Source organism: Hirundo rustica, chromosome 5, assembly GCF_015227805.2.
Source record: "Hirundo rustica isolate bHirRus1 chromosome 5, bHirRus1.pri.v3, whole genome shotgun sequence".
In the NCBI taxonomy this organism is placed as follows: domain Eukaryota; kingdom Metazoa; phylum Chordata; class Aves; order Passeriformes; family Hirundinidae; genus Hirundo; species Hirundo rustica.
In genome coordinates, this window is record NC_053454.1 from 25983453 (window position 1) to 26002244 (window position 18792).

The window sequence follows — 18792 nt, forward strand, 5'->3', positions numbered from 1 at the left end:
GAATAAAACAGCGCTTTTAAATTTTCCTGTCATTGACCTAATAATGCATGCACATCATTTAGGCAGGCTTAGCTTTCTAATAAAAGGGGGGCAAAATTTCAAATACCTGAGCTTCTTCTCCTGCATCTCCAACAGTTTCTACTAGTCTGGAGAGAACATCAGAAAGTGTAGATGGAGTGAGAGGCTGCTTCAGAGCCCTGAAAATCTGAAAGGACCTCCCAGCATAATGGCGAGAGGAGCACGAAAGCGCAGTTTGCAAAGCAACTTCACTGAGACGGTGTTCCAACTGATATCCTCCTATTAAAGCAAATAAATATTCAAGCGACACTGCTTTATAAAAAACCAAATCCACTTGAATTTACTGAAGAGTAAATTGCCAAAGTCATTCCTAAATTTAAAATATTCTCACATCCTCTACATTTCTCTCAAGAAGTATTAGTCTCAAAAATCTTTACAGAAATATAAATCTATATTCCAAATACTTAATGCTAGAGAGACTTGCAGACAATAAAAGATTCATGATTTGAATATTAGGTGTTCACAAGAAATTAAAAGACATTTTATCTCATTCCTAAAATATTGTATTTAAATCGGTCATAACAGAAACATGAACTGAAGTGTGCAACACACAAGAAAACTCAATTATTTAGAAACAGTAATTACCTACAGTGATTTTATAGATAACCTATGCATTTCCACGCATTAAAAAGTATTTATTTTGTATGCAGTCTTGCACATTCTATCATGTATTTTCTGTTTTCTAACATACCTGAGCTAGACTGTTTAAATATAGATACCACATGCTTTAAAAACACAGTTAACTGTTCAGCACTCTTTATATTAGGGTTCTTGGCTGAAACATCTTCATGATTCCAAAGTGGGCCTCTTTTCCTAAAATATAAAAAAATAGAGTAAACAGAATATAAAACATAGCCTTTGTCCTTAATATTATTTAAATTAAATTTGAACCTTAAAGTTAATTGCAAAAGACTCTACTATACACCACATAAAAGAAACCATGAAGAAGTGCAGGCATGAACTGGAAAGAATTTTGACAACTGACCAATATTATACAATATGCAAATAGTTAAAGTAAAAAGCAATGTATCAGTTCCAATTAAATGACTGGGTAAAAATATGGAAGAGATGTTCTCTGGTATAGTTATATTATAAAAGTTAGTTCTCTAAGAAAGAACCACTACAACTACCACCATTATGCACTTCCTAATTTCCTTTCTTCCCAAATACTTTCCATTGATACACCACACTATTATAAATTTAGGCTGAGGTAAAGCAAAGGTATCAAAAGCATGGAGAAACAGGTAGGATTTCAGATTTACACCATCTTGAAAGCTTAATATAAATTATCATACAAACTGCACAAATGTGGATGATATTACCTATGTCCTTTGCAACAAATTCCTCATTTTTGAATAGTCAGCTCTCTACTACTAGGTAATCCCTAAACCACACACAAATCTTGCAGCTCTCAACATATGTATTCCTGCCCTAATTCAGAATAAAACACAAAAAAATGCTTTTAAACAGTCAGGACTTGAAAGGTCAAAATTCTCTGAAAGTGCTGGGAAGTTAGAGATTTTCATACATGTATCACGTAAAAGCACTTACTGGTGATAAAACAGAGACGGAATTAGACAACACGATGGTAAATAGTAAGAGGTTTGCCATTTCTCCACAAAACATATGTCTTGACAAAAATAAAAACCCAAATCTTACCTTGAGGTAATAAATTCTATAAGAGTTTTCACTTTTTCATCTTGCTCTACTGAAATGTCAACCTCATTGAGGATTGTGGTGTGCAGTTGAGAAATGGCAGCACTTGTATTTCCTAAACTGATGCTAGAAGAGGTAGAACTTGAACTAAGCCCTGAGTCTGTCATTGGGGAGGGCTGGTAATCAGGTATAAAATCATGAACACCTGCTGAAATTGAAACAAGACAATTACGCACTTTTAAATTGACAGTTAATATTAAACACATAACAAGAAAAAATAGCCCTCTAAAAAGATCAATAACTTAGTAAATGTAATGAGAATACTTAAAAGAGAATAAATCCATGGATGCAGTAATTTCAATGAAACAAACAAGTCTCAGATGCAAATTCTTCACATGACTTACATGAACTTTAATTGGGAACTGCTAGATCCCTTTTTAAAACTCCTGTATTACCCTTGATTTTGCACTAATAGCATGAAAGCTCATCACCTTCTGATGCACCTCAACCTTATTTAAAAAATTATATAGACTATTTCCTACTAATGACCAGATATTTTTTTTTTTCTTAAAACCCAGTCACAGTGTAACTGACAGTACTTGACATCAGTGAACACTAAGTATTATCTAATGAATGGTCCCTAAGCAGAGCCCCTGTGGCTGTACAAAGCTCCCCTGAAGTTAGCTTAATCTTGTGGCCAGATTTTTCTCTTCCATAGAAAGAATTACGTGGCAATAAAATCCAACTGCAGTGACTTGTCACATTGCGCTTCTATCCATCTATGAAGGCCTGAGAAAAAGTAAACTACCAAGGAAAATTGGCAAGGCCTTTGACTTTAACACTTGTATATAAATAAGCTTAAGACTCACTGACCAACCACAAATTTTCAGTATACCACCACAGAGTTTGGACTGGTAGCTCAAATAAAATTTAAAATTAGCCTGTCCAACCCTGTGCTAGGAATGCATACCTGTGAATACCTTAGCCTAATCCACAGCTGGAAATGTTTGATGCTGACCTTATTCTTGTTTCTATTAGACATCTTTGTTTTATTGTGTCATGTTTAGACAGTTTTATCCAAGCCCTTAAAGATTAGGAAGGGAATGGTTTGTATATGCCACTGTGGAGATGCACCATTAAAGTTCTGCTGAACAGAGTAATATAAAATAATCCTTCCACTATACACAGTGGAATTTAACTCCTCACTGCTACAAAAAACCAAATTCACAAATCAGATGACTACTTTTGCTAAGTAATAAAAGCGTTGCTGATGTGAACAAAAGAGAACAAGCAATTGTATGGCAAAATGCTGCCACCTACTGAAATAATATGAAATAATAAATTTCAAAAACCCAAAACTATTTCAACAGAAACTACAATACAGTCTCATCATCAGAATATTACCTTCATAAAAAGATACACAGAAACATAGAGCATATTTACAATATTGTAAAGTTGAGGTGAATATTAAAAAGTAGTATCTCAAAAAATATTCTGATAGCCAATAAAGAATGCAATCACAGCTGACTAAAGCCAGAAATTTTAACTTGATATAAAAAAGTAAGAGATGTATCTTCTTGGTTTTTATTTTCAAAGGCGTCATAAAAACTGCTATATTAAAGTTCCAAAACACAGAGCTCCCTCTTTGATTTCCACTACCATTCATCATTCAACTGCGCTCCCTACTCTGATGCCTGAGCACAAAGTGCTACCAAGAACTCTAAGCATTTTGACTTCATTAAAATCCAAAGAAATACATTTTAATGTCAAGGCCTCCGGAAAATATTACAAACGACAAAAATCTCGATAATGCCTGTAAGAAGAGATAACGTCCCATTTTAATAACAAACATGTAATGCATCACAAGCATACCTGTGAAAGTGTAATCTAAGTGGGTGGTTTGCTTGACAGTAAGCACCCTGGACTCATTGAATTCTCTGTTTCTGAGCAAGACAGAAGCAACAGACTGGACATTACTGCCAGAGCCCATCACTATCAGTAGATGCAGAAGTAGTCGTTTACAATGCTCATAGACTTCAGGATGACCATGGTCAAAACCTAACACGAAAGGAAAACAACAAGGTTTTATGATATTCAAAGGGCATGCTGAATGACATTCTTTTAAAAATAGCAGTATTCAAACTGGTCTGTTCTACTTTACCAAATAACAGATAGAGAATCACTAAATAATATTGTTCACTAATCAATATTTTTTCAGTGTTTCAATACAGAAACAACAGCACACAGTTTAACAAACTGTATGTTGATCAGACTAAAATATATCTGATAATCCCATGCAAGGTTAAAGTACAAAGTAATTTTAAGTAAGAAGAATTTAAAGTAAGAACTTAATCTGTGCTCTGTATGAAAATTACTACACTCAGAAAGAAAAAAATTCAATTTTACTGTGTCTTCTACAAGAAGCAAAAGTGACTCCAAAAGAAAGTGTCTTAAAGTAACTCCAAAAAAATCTTAATTGTACTAATTAAGCTGAAAGACATTTTGTTGAATTTTTAAAAATACTGTAAATATTACCAAATTAATGGGATTTCAATAAAATGGAAAAAATTATTTAAATATCAAAAAGAAAAGCTGAGAATTCCCCAGGTTACTCTAAGTATTTCTGCAAGGAGTTAGTTACCTATAAAAATGGCATGAAGCAAAAGATGCAAGTATCCTCCCCATTCCACCTTTACACTGTGGTCAACTATCAAATCAGTCAAAAGAATCACTGCTATATTGCATCTAAAACAAACAAAAAAATAGTATGTTAGAACGTAACAGGAATTTCATGAAGAGCTGCAAAGACCTTCATATGCTTCATATAACTTGTATTCTTCAGTATATACACATTCACAAAGCTGTGTTATAAGGGAAAAGATGAATGGTCATAAAAAAAATAGAAATACTTTAATCTTCCAGATTAAAAGGTTGAGTAATCTTAAATTCCTAGACCTGTGAATAAACCCACAGAAAACAAACGTTATTATCAGTTGCCCATTAATCTGCTATCCTCAAACTACTGTATTTGTGCAACTCACACAGAAACAATGAAGTGCCACTGGCATTGCCAGAACAGCTACCTGTGAAGCGACATGCCCGGAGGAGAAGTTTCAGGCAAGTAATCCACCAGTGGTGACCAGCAACCTCCAGAAGGTGGGAAAGGGAGAGGCTCTCCTTGATTGTGCTCCATCACCTTCAACCGCCAGTTGGAATAGAGAGGCATTGAATCACCTAACCCAAGAGAAAATTAAAACAAAAATACATCTACAATGCATACTGCTGTATGTTACAGTCTTCTGAAGAAATATTTTTGAACTCTTGAAAAGCTGAGATCTAGGAGATGGGAAGGGGAGCCAGCTGTAAACTGTAGTAGTTGGACACAGTTTTTTAAAAGAAAAAAAAGTGGTTATTTCTTTGAGTATAAGGATTATTCTACAGAAGTTACACACATAACAAAGTAAGATGTTTTTGAATAGGTTCATAAAAACTGTAATAAAAGGCACAGTGATCTGATGTAATTCCCTTGAATTTCAAACCTTGTGCCAGATAGGGAGTTAATTAAGGCTGGGTCCTAAGATTTTACTGAACACATCTTGAAGAGCATTTCATTATAGGCTAAGGAAGTATTCCTCAAGAGCACATCTTTATGGGTCTCACAGCAAAACCCCACCAGGGCTACGTGCAAGATAACGCTGGCCATATCCATGGGTAACTTGGAAACTGCCACTTCTACAACAGCATAGCCCAATCCCACTGACTGGTAAAAGTCACTGCTCAGAAAATCAGTAAATTTGTCAAGAGAGCACAGAAAGACATTTCGTTTTTTTATTAAACTTCAGAAATGCAAGAAAAACATCTGCCGTGATATAAGCCGTGATAAAATCTTGTATCACTTTTGTGATTCAAGAGTATCCTGTGTTAACACACCCAAAATACTTTTCTGGTTTAAAAGTTGTTTTGGACTCCAGAACTATTTGTCAAGACTAGAAACATGGAAACTGCCTCAACAGTTCAGTGTTTCAGTGATTCTACCAGCTCTGTTTGAAGTATAGCTGCAGAAGTTTCAGATGTTCACACACGTATCGGCTCGTTCTCACCTTCTCCCCTGGAAGCGACAAGCTTCTTACTGATGGAACATGTGAAGTATCATCTAGCTCAGGATACTTACTCAGTGTTGCTATCAAAAGCAGCAAATAAATCTGAAACTAGACCTGTGATTCTGGATAATGCCTATCCAAGCAGTAACAAACACTCTGGCTGACCAGAAGCCCACCACTAACCTGTTACTGACCCAAAGTTTAGCAGATTCTGCATCAGTATGTCCAACCCTTACAACAATCTCTGTAGAGGGCATTAGGTCTCACCTCCTTGACAGAGGCATTAAGAACCACATATTCACTCTAATCTTCACAGTGTGCAAAGAATCAGTCATTGAGGAGTGCATCTGAAGATCCTAATGGATTCTTGTTGCTTCAATACAGCATGGACAGGATAGGCTCCATACTGACATCTAAAGCTCAAAATGCAGAAGTTTACCTCCCGTTGTTCAGTCACACAAGAAAATTAAGGAAAAAGCAGCATTGTACCATGTGCTGAAACACACCCAAACAACTTAACTGGTAGTAAAACGGTCAATAAAAATCTGAGCAAGACCTAGGTCTGTGGGACCACTGTGACGATTGAAATATATCTTATTATCCCATGCAGAGTGAAGTACAAAGTCATTTAAATTACCAACAACCTGTTAGCTGAAACAAGAGTTTCAGTCAAACAGCTCCTCTGACCAAGTACACAGAACCCACTAATGTAACACATCACTTACTGTCTAACCACTGTCCTCATTTTTGCCTCATTACATGACCTGTTTGGCTTTCCCTAGCATCGCCATGGTGATTGGTAGCCTAGTCATTGGTACAAAAGTAGCCACAGTTAATAAGCCTCTGTTAAGGAAATCTTTCCAAAAGCATAACGGAGTTTCAGGAGAAATTTTTACCTCTTTCCTTACCTCTGCATCTCAGAAAAACAAAACACAGATCACAAAAAATAACCCGAAACACGTTTTCAAAACAATCTTGGAAATTAGTTGTATATAAAGAGAACCTTTTTCCCTGCTATGGCTTCAAAAAAGTTTACTACCCTTTTTTTAAATAAGCCAAGAATGCCATCCTTTAAAAGAACAATTACTTGTAATTTTCTTTTTTTTTAAAAAAACTTCTTTTCCATCACCTTTTTTAAAATCTTATCTCCATCCTGCTCATTGCTGCTTCTTGTGCCTAACAGTCTGTCATGGGTTAGTACAATTTGGTTTTTTAGTTATAGAAGAATGTAGAATAATTCTCCAGGTCAGGACCTGGGAATTGCTTTGGAAGAGACAAGGACCTATCACAGAGTTAGTTGGAATACTGGCATCTGTTTTAATGTGAAAATTACTAGCTGCGACTTTGAGAAGTACCATATAAAACCTGTGAATTTCCTGTAGGTGGTCCTTTCCCTTCTTCCTTTGGCCAGAGAGAGAGACAGGTAACATCGAGCGGGGCCTGCTGTTCCCCCCTTTTGGGGGGCAGAGCTGGCCTGAGGCCTGGCCGGATTCCATCGGCTCCCGGGTGAAGGGGTGGGAAGGAGAGGTTGTTGTTTTGTAACAGCTGCTTTCTTCAGACTTCTCTAGAGCAGGGAGAGATCTCTGCTGGGCCCTGATAAGAGCTATGGGCACCATTTGGGCTGAAGCCACCATGATTTAACACCGAGGGCTGGGCTGAGAAGGCATTTATGATCCTGCCTGGGTTTTTTGTGATTCTGGACTGCCTGAGTGCTCCAGTCTCTGATGTTTCTGTGAGTTCTTCCTCCCTCACCAGAGCAGCCTTGAACATCTAACACCATGAGCTACAGAGAGAGTGACAAAGACTCCGAGCAGATTTAACTCTTTCTTAGCAACATGAAGCTTCCAGAGCTTGGCCCTTCTCTGAGAGAGTAAGGAAAGACAGAGTGAACATAAAGAACAACAGCATGAAGTCAGTAGAGCAAGAGTGAAAAGACTATTGGGACAGAGAGTTAAAGAGTTAGTTGTTCTATTCTTACTTGAGCCATGGAAATGAACTCTATATTTAAGTCATTCCTTTAAATCATGGGAAAGATATGCATTTGGGGAGATGATTGTTTTAATTTGTGTGTGGATTCAAGCAAAAGTGTTTGTGATGAACTAAGTAATATCCTGTAAGATGCTTGAACTGAGATAAAGATGAGAAGCCCCCTGCACCAGGAAGAAGTGAGAAGATACCTCTGTACCTTGAGGTGAAAAATCCTTTGCTTTGGAGTTATTCATCTTTAAAAGGTGACACCACAGTATGCAAAAGTCTAAGACCCATGACCCATAAGCAGCTTGGGAAACTGCTCCTGGGAGGGTCGCAAAGGCAGGTTTTCTCTGGGCAGTTGTTTTTGTGACAGTTTAAAACCCACAAGAGAACTGTTCTAAGTTGTCAGTGGGATCCATGACTCTAGAAGAAACTCTTCTCCTAATGAACTGATGGAAGACTATTGTCAGATAGTAAAACTGACTGAAAATTACAAGTTTTATCTATCTCTTTATGTTGTTTTGTAAGAAACCGAACAGTTTATAAGGGGAAGAAAGAGTGGTTTTGAAGTTTCATTCTGTTTTAGTTTTTTTTCCAACTTTCTTTTTTTTCTATTCTTTTAGTGTATGTTAATAAAAATATTTGTTAATTTTAAGGCTGAGCCTGCTTTGTTTTTCTCCTAGTCTCTCTCCCACAGGAAGAGTAAGTACCAAGACCAAAATTTAGTGAATGTGAAACCACTACACTGTCAAAGGAAATAGAGTAAAACCATTTCATTTAGGAAGATGTTCACAACTCATTCCAGAGGACAACAAAAAGAACAAAGCATATTATCTTCCTTGAATATCTTATTGCAGACAAATGTATGCTAGACTTGAGCAGCAGTAATAAGATGGAGAATGATTTAAAAAACCCCTAATTTTTAATAGGTTTATGCAAAAATCACTGATAACGCTCATTTCTTCAGGTTCCACAACCTTCAGTAGAAGTAGCAACTTGTGAAAATTCTGTGTGCTATTCATAGAAATATTTTAAAATAAAGAATATTACTTTTTTCCTCTTCATATGATCCTCCAGAGCTGCTGCTGTAGCGAGATTCGAGTCTGTGGTGCTGGCGGTTTAAGTTGCTGTTCAATCCACTGTAGATGTCTAGGTGTGCATAGCTGTAGGTGCAAACAAAGCAGGATTAGTGACTGACATTCAGTGACAAACATTAATCAGGGGCTCTCAGTAAAACTGTATTTCAGTAAAACTCTTGTAAAAAACCAATTCATCTTACAAGGATAATCAACACAATGCCAAAGCACCTCAGCTGTGTAAGACATACCTTCTCTAGCAACACCAGAAAAGGGGATTCAAAGAGATTATCCACTATAAATTGTATTTCTGCTCCATCCTTTTCTCTAACATTTAAGCACATTAAAATATTTGTTACCATTTTACGTAAGCTATTCTCACTCTTGAACAAAATCCATATGTGATCAGGCAGAGAAATATACATGTATACACACACACACAGTGTCCAAGGCCCCACCTTGCTAATCTGATAAACTATAAGAAAATCAGAGAAATGAGAGTGCTAAAAGCACCATTTCCAAACTGTTTCTACATATGTTTCTAAAATACTTGCCTCCTGGCAAGTCCAAGATGTGGAGGGTACGGAGGTTTAAGACAACCCTACAGTATATGCCAAAAGTCACAGAGACTTAAAAAACTGCCTTCGTTACTTTACAAATTTCTTCAGCTTGAACCCCCATAGCAGCCAAGTACTTCTCTGTGCCTTACTAGGTTGAATTCTGAATGACACCTCGCATTCCAGGTTTCTGCAACTTACTATCATACCGCTCACCCCAATTTAATTTAAGTATTGGGGTTGCCTCTACCAATATATTTACTGTTCTAATTATAGTGGCATAATTATCCTAAGGAAGGAAAGAAAGTGTCCAACTGGGAAATTATATCAGAACTGTAATTATTAAAGCTCTCAAACAAGTTGTCAGAAACTCATTTGTGGATTTATGACATAGTCGGTACTCTACAGTAATGGCACTTGTGCACACTTTTGCTCATGCTAATTACAGAGTCTCCACTCCCTTTTCACTTGAAGGTTAGCTATCCATATTAACACAAAATGACAGCATGCCCACAGTCAGTTGCTGCTGAGCTCCAAGTTCATAGCCTGAGGAAGTTTGTATCAACTGTTTGCTTTCCACCACCCTCAGTAACAGTGTCTACCAAATTTCTCCAAAAGACTATGTTTAAATAGCTCAAAAATTCAGGAGGGAGAAATCTGTTTTAAAGTTTGTTCTAAGATATCTTGACACAGATACCAGACATCCAAATATCCCAGTTAGGGAAAACAAACTAGCTTGCAACACATAGGCACTGTTCTTTTCCAGTGAGGTAATAAACCAATTTCCAAGTCATAAAATCACAGAATTACCTGGGTTGCAAGGGACCTTAAAGTCTATCTGGTTCCACCCCGCTGCCATGGGCAGGAGCACCTTCCACTAGACCAGGCTGCTCAAAGCCCTATCCAGCCTGGCCTTGAACACTTCCAGAGATGGGGCATCCACCTCTCCAGGCAATATGTTTCAGTGTCTCACCAACCCCACCTTACAGTACAATTGCTCTTATGTGAACAGTCATAGTCCAGTGCAATAGCAGCTACTTTAGGCATCAAAAACAACAGAGCTGAAACAATACAATTCCTGACCTGGACTGGAGCTCAATCTACAACTGAGGCTGCTACTGTTATTCCCAAATAGTATTCCAGTTCTGTAGAGATGCATGACACTACGTGGAATGTAATCCCTGCAATGTAGACATACCTGGAGCTGCTGAGATGGGAGTATTTATAGTACCTAGCAGGAACTCCTGTAATTCAACTACTAACTGCTCTTTGAGGAGATACTTACTTCTCTTCAATACTGTCTTTCATGTGTTTACTGTCAGGGTTGCCATCTGTGGGAGCCACCATTGTATTGCTACTAGAAGTGGTACCTGTGAATTATGGACAAGGAAAAAGGTTGGTCAATAAAAAGGAGAAGTAGTCTTAAGCACTACATGATCACACTTATTTACTGGTCCTTGCCCTAAAGCAACTGGCACAAATACAAACGGAGCCATACAAACTACTTTCATGCGCAGTAAAGGATTATGAGCTGCTACCATAATTTCACTAACCAGAAAAAATAAAAATAATCTATTTCAGGTATCTCTAACTCTTCAATATAAATTAAGTAGAAAGTTTTTTAAGCAGTATCTAGAGACCTATCTTCTTTTTTCCTGTATTATAAACCTCATATTAATCTGTAAAATGTAGTTGGACTTTATTATCCAGTTAATTTAAACCACAAATAGATTAAGGATTAAAACCTAATAGCCTGTGGTGAAGCTTTTAACAATTTTCTTTTACGATAAATTTGCAAGCATCACACTGAACTGACAGCCACAATTTGAAGCAATTTTGTACCCTTACAGCCTTTGCTATTCTAAATTACATTAAGTGCAAGAGCCTCAGAATTTTTTTCATATTTTTTAAACACTTTCAAGAACAAGTGCCAACGCATTCACCTTGTGATCCAGATTACACCTTGTGATGGGTCCAGGGTGCTTCATAATATTGACAAATTTGCAGCACAAAAGTTAAGGCCTTGCTTAGATACCCTCCCCACATCCGTGTCTTCTGCAGCTCAACTTGACAGATGGATACTCCACCAAAACAAGACCACTCTTCCCCACATTTCTTTGCATGATCTTGGATTGAAGCATGAAGCACCTTGCGGGATTTTTGATGACTGATCTATTGCTAATAATTTCTAGATAAATTTCCCTAAGTAAGTAAATTTAAATCCCCTTAAAACAATTCCTGTGAATGCAGTTTGTGTCTGTAACAGAACTTTAAATATAACAACCTAGATGGATTTAAAATCATATACATTTTTTCCCATGGTTTGACTGACCTGACACAAAGTCATATAGCGAGGGTAAACAGTGTAAAGTCTGAACACAGACAAAATCTGATGCTTATATTAAGACAAACCCATCCCTTGTGAATCTATCAGATGTTCCTCAGTAAGAACTCTGGATACACCAAAAACTGCAGATCTTGTAAAACAAACTTTAGACCTGATTTTTAGAAACAGAACCTTGCACTCCTACTGAATATCTACAAATGCACTCAGTAGCATAACTGATTGTTAGCAGCATGTTTATAATTGACAATAATAACAGTTTAAGTTAGTTAAGTCAGTAATGCTTACCTGAAGTGACAGAGGGGATTTTGTAACTGGATGTAATGCGGTAATATGGTGGATTATCCATATGGGTGACTCCTGAACTGACAGGATCTGTAAGCTGAAGTTCACTCACCAGCTCTTCGAGTAGTTGCATTGTTTTGTCTCTGCCCAAATAAACAATGACTTTCTTTACCTGCCATAAAAAATCCACACACACACACATATGTATAAATATGCATATATATATATATATATATATGAAGAGATTTCAACACCACAACTTGTTAGAATCAGTACCTACCTGCACTGCAAGTGAGGCTAAATGAAACTTACTCTAGTTCTAAAAGCAACCGAAGTTGCTTTCCCAGCTGTCAATAGCAGCAAACATGGGAAACACATCACAACAGTAAGAAAGTAAATCTTCTGGGTTCCAGTCTTCTGACAATAAAGTTTGAAAGTATGTCTTCTGAAAGTTATTCAAGCAAAAGATTTTCTTACAAAGGTTTTAGCAGCACCTGAGATCCACACTGGAATGAATGTACTCTGATATAATTTCTTTTGGATATTTCACAGTTCTGTTCTATACTATTTCTTTTCCTGCAGTTACCATATTTTTCTTCATGCTATCCTGCAGTGCTCTCACATAAATTTTCACATAAAATAAAATTGGTTTTGATGGGGCTTGGGATGGTTGATCTTTTTTTTTTTGTATAATACTTGGTCACAAAAGAATGATGCTCTACACGATATAACTCGTGCTTTATTTACCTGTATCATCTGCTTTTTAGGAATACACTAAATTATAGCATGGGAAAAAAATTGTTCTGTGTGTACTCTTAATAAAATTAATCCAAGTTTAGTTATCAAACTCTTAAGATTTCTTTTTATGTCAAAGGAAAATAAAATGCTAAGATATATGTACAATTTTAATCATTCTTTTATTTTTTTTTATTATTTAATCCCTAAATAAGGTCTATGGTCTTCATATAGTCCTCAATTTTGACAATTCAGAACTGCTAAGACAGCTAGTGGACTGTTTCAGACTTATCACTCTCAGCAGATCAATAACTTGTCTTAAGGAAGCCTCAGCAATCTGTAAGGTGAGATAATCCTTTCGCATTGATTTCCCTTCTCAAGTCCATTCCATGAATGACAAATTAATTGATTTAACTGATTGACAAATTGATTCTGTAATTATGACATAGCTGTCCAAAGTAAAGCAAACAAAAGAACCGAATTATATTTGTTCATAGTATTAGTGGTCATAAAATACAGGGTGGAGATTTTGATACTATAAATCCTACCTCACATTTTGTTCGGTGATCTTTGCCACTACTAGTTTTTAAAATATCAAAAAAGCACCAATGAGAGATCTGTCCCATACTCACATAAGGCAAAAGGCTGGGTTCACTGTTCACTCCACAAATACTGATCAAGAAGTGCAAAATTATTTTCAGATTCTTTGGCCAGCTGTCTGCCAAAGTAGTCCAGACATTTTCAATCTCTGACCAAGCCACTTCATCACCATACTAGAAAACAAAATAAATGTATGTCCTGAAAACTCCATCAGAAAACACTGTACTCAGAAGTGATTTGTACTGATCAAGTGAAACAAGCTCTAGAAAAAAGTCATAAATCTTGTAGGAGACTCTCGCATTTTTAATGTTCTGGAATGATGCTTTCACATGTATTTTTAAAAATATATTCCGGAAATAGCTATTCTTCTTTTATAAACATAAATGTATAAAAAGATACCGAAAGACATGTGTACATATGATATATTTCATTGATATATAATATATTAGACTGAGGAAGCTGGGCCTTTTTAGTCTAGAGAAGACTGGGGGGGGCATCTCATGAATGCATATAAATATCTCAAAGACCAAGAGGATGGTGCCAGACTCCTTTTGATGGTGCTCAGTGACAGGATGAGGAGCAATGGGCATACACTAAAGCACAAGAACTTCCACCTCAACATGAAGAATTTCTTTCCATTGTGGGTGGCAGAGAACTGGAACAGGCAGCTGAGGGAGGTCAGGAAGCCTCCTTCTCTGGAGTCCAAAAACCCACTTAAACAACTTCCCGTGTAACATGTTCAGGGTGACCCTGCCTTGGCAGGGGTGTCCTGATGATCTCCAGATCCCTTTCAACTCTAACAATACTGTGAAATTTGACAGACACCCAGTCTACCAGTTGCTGACAGTACTGAATAAAACTCCATGGACCACACACTGACAAGAGTTTTTAATTAATAGTTCAAAACATGATCTCACATCTGTAGGACTCTCACATAACAAGAACTGTCAGGAGCATTGCATGTGAGCAATACTTCTCTGTTGTAAGTAGCTGTGATAGGAAGAAGGAGAGCCAATCAGCCTTTGGTAGCAAGAGAGGTTCCAAAACTCCGCTTTGAGATCACAGGTATACAGGCAGTTTGGTATTCTCTATCCAGCTAGACATCTATATTGCAAAACATTAGTTATATACTGTTACTATGCATAACAATTACATTACATATTACACATTTCTTGGAATACCTCAAAACTACAGCGTATAGTTTGGGTACACAAAGCACCTCCACAAATAAAAACAGTAACTCTTGAAAGCTTGGTGACATAGTATCTCTGAACAGAGTTTTCTTGCATCCTAAACAGAACAATCCACTGAAAGATAAGCACCTAAGGAATTAATTTACCTTTGCAGTCATGTACATCAGATTGTTCAGAACCATAGCTGTAGCCTGTGGTGATCCCCAGCCTTCTCCTCGTAGCCATCGCCTACTGTTCACCATCATTTCTCTGTCTTTCAAAGAATCTTCTTCATCTTCATCTTGCCGGCGAATGGTTGGCAAAGGTTTCAGGTCTACCAACTCGATGTTGTTCATCCATGGCAGCAGATAATGCAGCATCACCTGTCTCCCAGCTGGGTGAGCTGTTTGGATTCTCTGACTTACTTCTGCCAATCAAAAATATGGTACACACATGAATTCCAAATCCATAATGAGAACTGGCTTGGTGATAACAACCACCACGAGCCCAGCACACCATACTGATATAATGTAACGCTGATACAGATGCAATTTTTTTGTTTAGCTGACTAGTGCCATTTCATAATGATAAAGTCCACAGTCTCCAGCAGAGCTAACTGAAGACACTGCTGACAAGCAGTATGTTGAAGCAATTACATTAGTATGCATGCGTGTGTGTATGTGTACATATATTCCTCTAACTGAAGGAGGGAACTGAAAAACCTATGGTATATAAAAAAGTATCAAGTTTGGCAAAAAAAGCACTTAAAATTTTTTGTTCCTTATATTAGTCCTAGTAGTTTGTTTTTTTTAATTATGTAAGAGGCTATCATTCTACAACTGTTTAAAAATGCTACAGAATAATGTACTTAAGCAATCTACAGTAAATAACATCCTAGAAAGAACAGTGTAAGAATGATTTTAAAAAAACAATTGCAAATTATTCCTATAATGTGATTTTCCATGGTAATTAGAAAGTCAGTTAAAATATTTTTAATTTATGTTCTTTCACCTTGAATATATTTCAAACACAAGTGAACAAAAACTGTCACTTAGTAGGCATTTTTGTCTCTATCTGGTATGATGATGATGATGATGATGTCTGATTTTATGACTTATATACAAACCAGTCATTGAAAAATAAGAATGACACATTTTGTACAATTCTTTTGACTTGATGAAGTTTTTTGTTTTAAAATCATACCTGAGAAGATAGCAAGTGTCAGTTCAGGATAAGTCCTTGCTAATTCTTCTGACAGTTGATAATATGACATAGAATACAAATGTGGTAAAGGAGAAGGCTGTCCCAAAACCCCATCCATCCGCTGAACTTCCAGTTTGTGAGCATAACGGAACATCTTTGGTTCCAAAATCTACAACAGTAATGTTCAGAATTTGAAGCAAAGTATAGAGCCACTGTAGAAATTTTTATATAAAAATAATTTCTTAAATTCATGTATCTATTCTCATTTAATGTCTCTTATTTATGCAGATCTCCACACACCTACAGCACTTGCTAACACTGTGGTAAATTAACAGAAGATTAGCTAAGATACATTCCACTTGATGAGTTTCCAGCAATAAAGTTCCAAAATCTGCTTTCACAAAATCATATCTTAAATACAAATTTATCTATAAAGAAATGTGAAATACTATTTAACATCTGTATTTCCAAACAATACAAATTTTTGTTCATCTATGAGACATAGATAGGAAGAACACAATCTTTGATGTGGTAGAGATGCAGCAGGAGACGAAAGCACTCTGATACTTTAAAAATAATTTTGGGCTGATCTTAAGAAGTAGTGTCCACTTGAGAAGAAAGATGGGGATGATGTATCAATAATGGTGTGACTTCAGTAAGGACTTTACTGTTGAATTTAGCTGACAACAAAAACCTTTGAAAAAAACTCCAAGATTTAAGATCTGAGCTACTATCAGCACAGATTTTTAAACATTAATGCTGCCTTAAGCTTACCCCTAAATGACCTCAGACAGGAACACACAAAAGTAAACTAAATGGGCAACAAGATTTTCGCTGTCATCTCTCTGCACGGACAGATGAAAAAATGTTTGGTAATTGCACAAAAATCAGAAAACTGATCGCTACCCCAGCAGACAGTAAAGGCTTGGGAAGCAATTTGCATCTCTCTCAGGTGCTTTTGGACAAATTGAGCTGTGTAACACTCTGTTTCAGGGCCAAATCAAGAGAGTCCTGATTTAGGTTGTTTCTTGAAAAAGCGGGTATTACGAAAATACAGGTCTTGAGTGTATGGAAACTGACAGACTTTCAGGGAAGTGCCAGGTAAGGATCTGGTTTAACTATGTACTAAAAATAGAGAAGAAAAACCCAACATTTTATTTCATTGCTGAAGACAACCAAACAAAACCAGATTATTTTTTAATATATTGGACAATTCTTATTTTAAAAGAAATAATCACAATTAGCTTACATACCTGCAATAGTTGCATAGCAACTTCATAGATAGCCCTAGTAGAATCAGCTGCTTTAAATAATATCAGATTCAGGAGGGTCACTGTATCACACTGGTAATCCCTAGGAAAAAAAATGGCAAGTATGAAAAAAATAAAATTATGTTGTTTTCCAAGATTTGAATTTATTTCAGTTTAGTTTACAAGGCATATGATAAGGGATAAAATAACATTTTGGGAAGTTTCTCTAGTAACACACACACACACAAATAGTGGCAATCTTTTCTCTCTATGGAAGCAAAAGCCACAGTTCAACATGAAAGCACACTCTGAAAATGGAAGTTTTAAAGATTTGAAAAATGCTGTAGTACCTGTTTTGGAACACACTGGCAATGGCCTTAAAGCAGCCAGCTGCTACCCGCTTGGAACCTGTGTAGCACCGGTCAACGGCCCAGTACATGAGGTTACTCTGGTCAGGATTGAGCTCCAAGAGCAGCATGACTGCCTCGCAGCCTAGCTGGTGAACCTAGCCAAGAGTAAATATATATTTTAAAATGTAGAAAAAAAGACCAACTTACAAAATAGCATAAAATAGGAAAATAAATATCTAAGAAACCTGAAACCACTGGGAACATAAAATCTGTTCCATCCAAAACCAATGACACCATAGCCTAAAGCAACAACAGATAATTCTGTCACACTGTGTTCAATTTGCACACAGTCGTAAATTATTGATACAAATACCTAGAGCTCTACTGACATTTTTTTCCCCTTCAGTTCCAAGGCTAGTTGGACCTATTTACCATTTTTATGTCTTGCACTGAAACACTGCCCTAAAAGAACTAGATAAAGAGAAGCATTTAAACACATGCAGGAATTCCGGTGGGATACAAGGGATAGATCTGCATGGAGACTTGCACCTTCCCAGGAATCAAAGTTGCCCACAGGAACTGTATTTTTATGTAGTCCTAGCATTATAGGGCAATAGAGGTCCTACCTTTAAAGCTTGCCTTACTGTTCAGACGAGAAGTTTGGTCTTACTAACTCCAAAGGACCCCAAGGAACTCTACAGTCGTACAAGAGTTCATGTTCAAAATCTCATCTCCTTTAAATCTGTGGAACACCTGACTTACCACTACAACTTAGCATGGTTGATCACTTTATAGAGAATATATAGTGCTTCTTCACACCTTGTCCTTTCCTCTTCCATTCTGTTTCTCTGTTCTTAAGACCTGTGGCTAGGGATCACCTTCCTCAACAGGGTGAATACACACAAAGGACAGTGCAAAACCCTGAGCTGTTCAAACAGCTTTGAGCTTAAGTAGAACATTTAGGCAAATCTGTCTGCAAACTCACTAAAACGTGTGTTTGAAGGCACTGATAGTTGCAAAGTGATGTTGACATAGCCTGTATTACCTTTTTATCTTGTGAATCCAAAATATTATCGAGCCATTTGTATAAATAGCCATCAGATGAAAGCCCAACATTGTCTGCAACAGGGCCACAACAAAGTACCGCAGACATAGCCTTTGGAAAGCAATTGAAAAACACATTTTAATAACTCAGATACAGGAAGTGCTCTTACTAAGTCCATTTAAATATCAGGTAACTAAATTCTAACCTGTTAAAAGAGGAAGACTGAGGGTAATAAAAAATGCTTAACATTTATTCAAGAAATTATTAAATAATATTTTTCTCAACTTTCAAATACAAGGAAGGGTCAATACTAAAATGCTGACATATTGAAGAGTTAACACACCAGTTTCATTGCTCATGTACATTTAGG

General features: G+C 36.7%; 1 protein-coding gene across 7 annotated transcripts in view; it reads right to left on the reverse strand.

Moving 5' to 3' along the window:
* The window catches only part of FRYL (FRY like transcription coactivator), a 161849-nt gene that overhangs the window by 37498 nt on the left and 105559 nt on the right, over nucleotides 1–18792 (reverse strand). For 5 of the 7 annotated variants that reach the window (XM_040065715.2, XM_058420797.1, XM_058420796.1 and 2 more), the window contains 15 exons: nucleotides 18423–18533; nucleotides 17378–17532; nucleotides 17031–17130; nucleotides 15778–15946; nucleotides 14742–15001; nucleotides 13435–13575; nucleotides 12071–12239; nucleotides 10724–10808; nucleotides 8856–8968; nucleotides 4818–4968; nucleotides 4376–4479; nucleotides 3607–3792; nucleotides 1738–1942; nucleotides 770–891; nucleotides 107–297 (listed from right to left, as the gene is read on the reverse strand). In XM_040065715.2, the coding sequence (XP_039921649.1) occupies nucleotides 107–297; nucleotides 770–891; nucleotides 1738–1942; nucleotides 3607–3792; nucleotides 4376–4479; nucleotides 4818–4968; nucleotides 8856–8968; nucleotides 10724–10808; nucleotides 12071–12239; nucleotides 13435–13575; nucleotides 14742–15001; nucleotides 15778–15946; nucleotides 17031–17130; nucleotides 17378–17532; nucleotides 18423–18533 (2262 nt within the window). The remainder of the gene's footprint in view (nucleotides 1–106; nucleotides 298–769; nucleotides 892–1737; nucleotides 1943–3606; nucleotides 3793–4375; nucleotides 4480–4817; nucleotides 4969–8855; nucleotides 8969–10723; nucleotides 10809–12070; nucleotides 12240–13434; nucleotides 13576–14741; nucleotides 15002–15777; nucleotides 15947–17030; nucleotides 17131–17377; nucleotides 17533–18422; nucleotides 18534–18792) is intronic. The other 2 variants (XM_040065713.2, XM_058420795.1) reach the window with 1 other exon arrangement.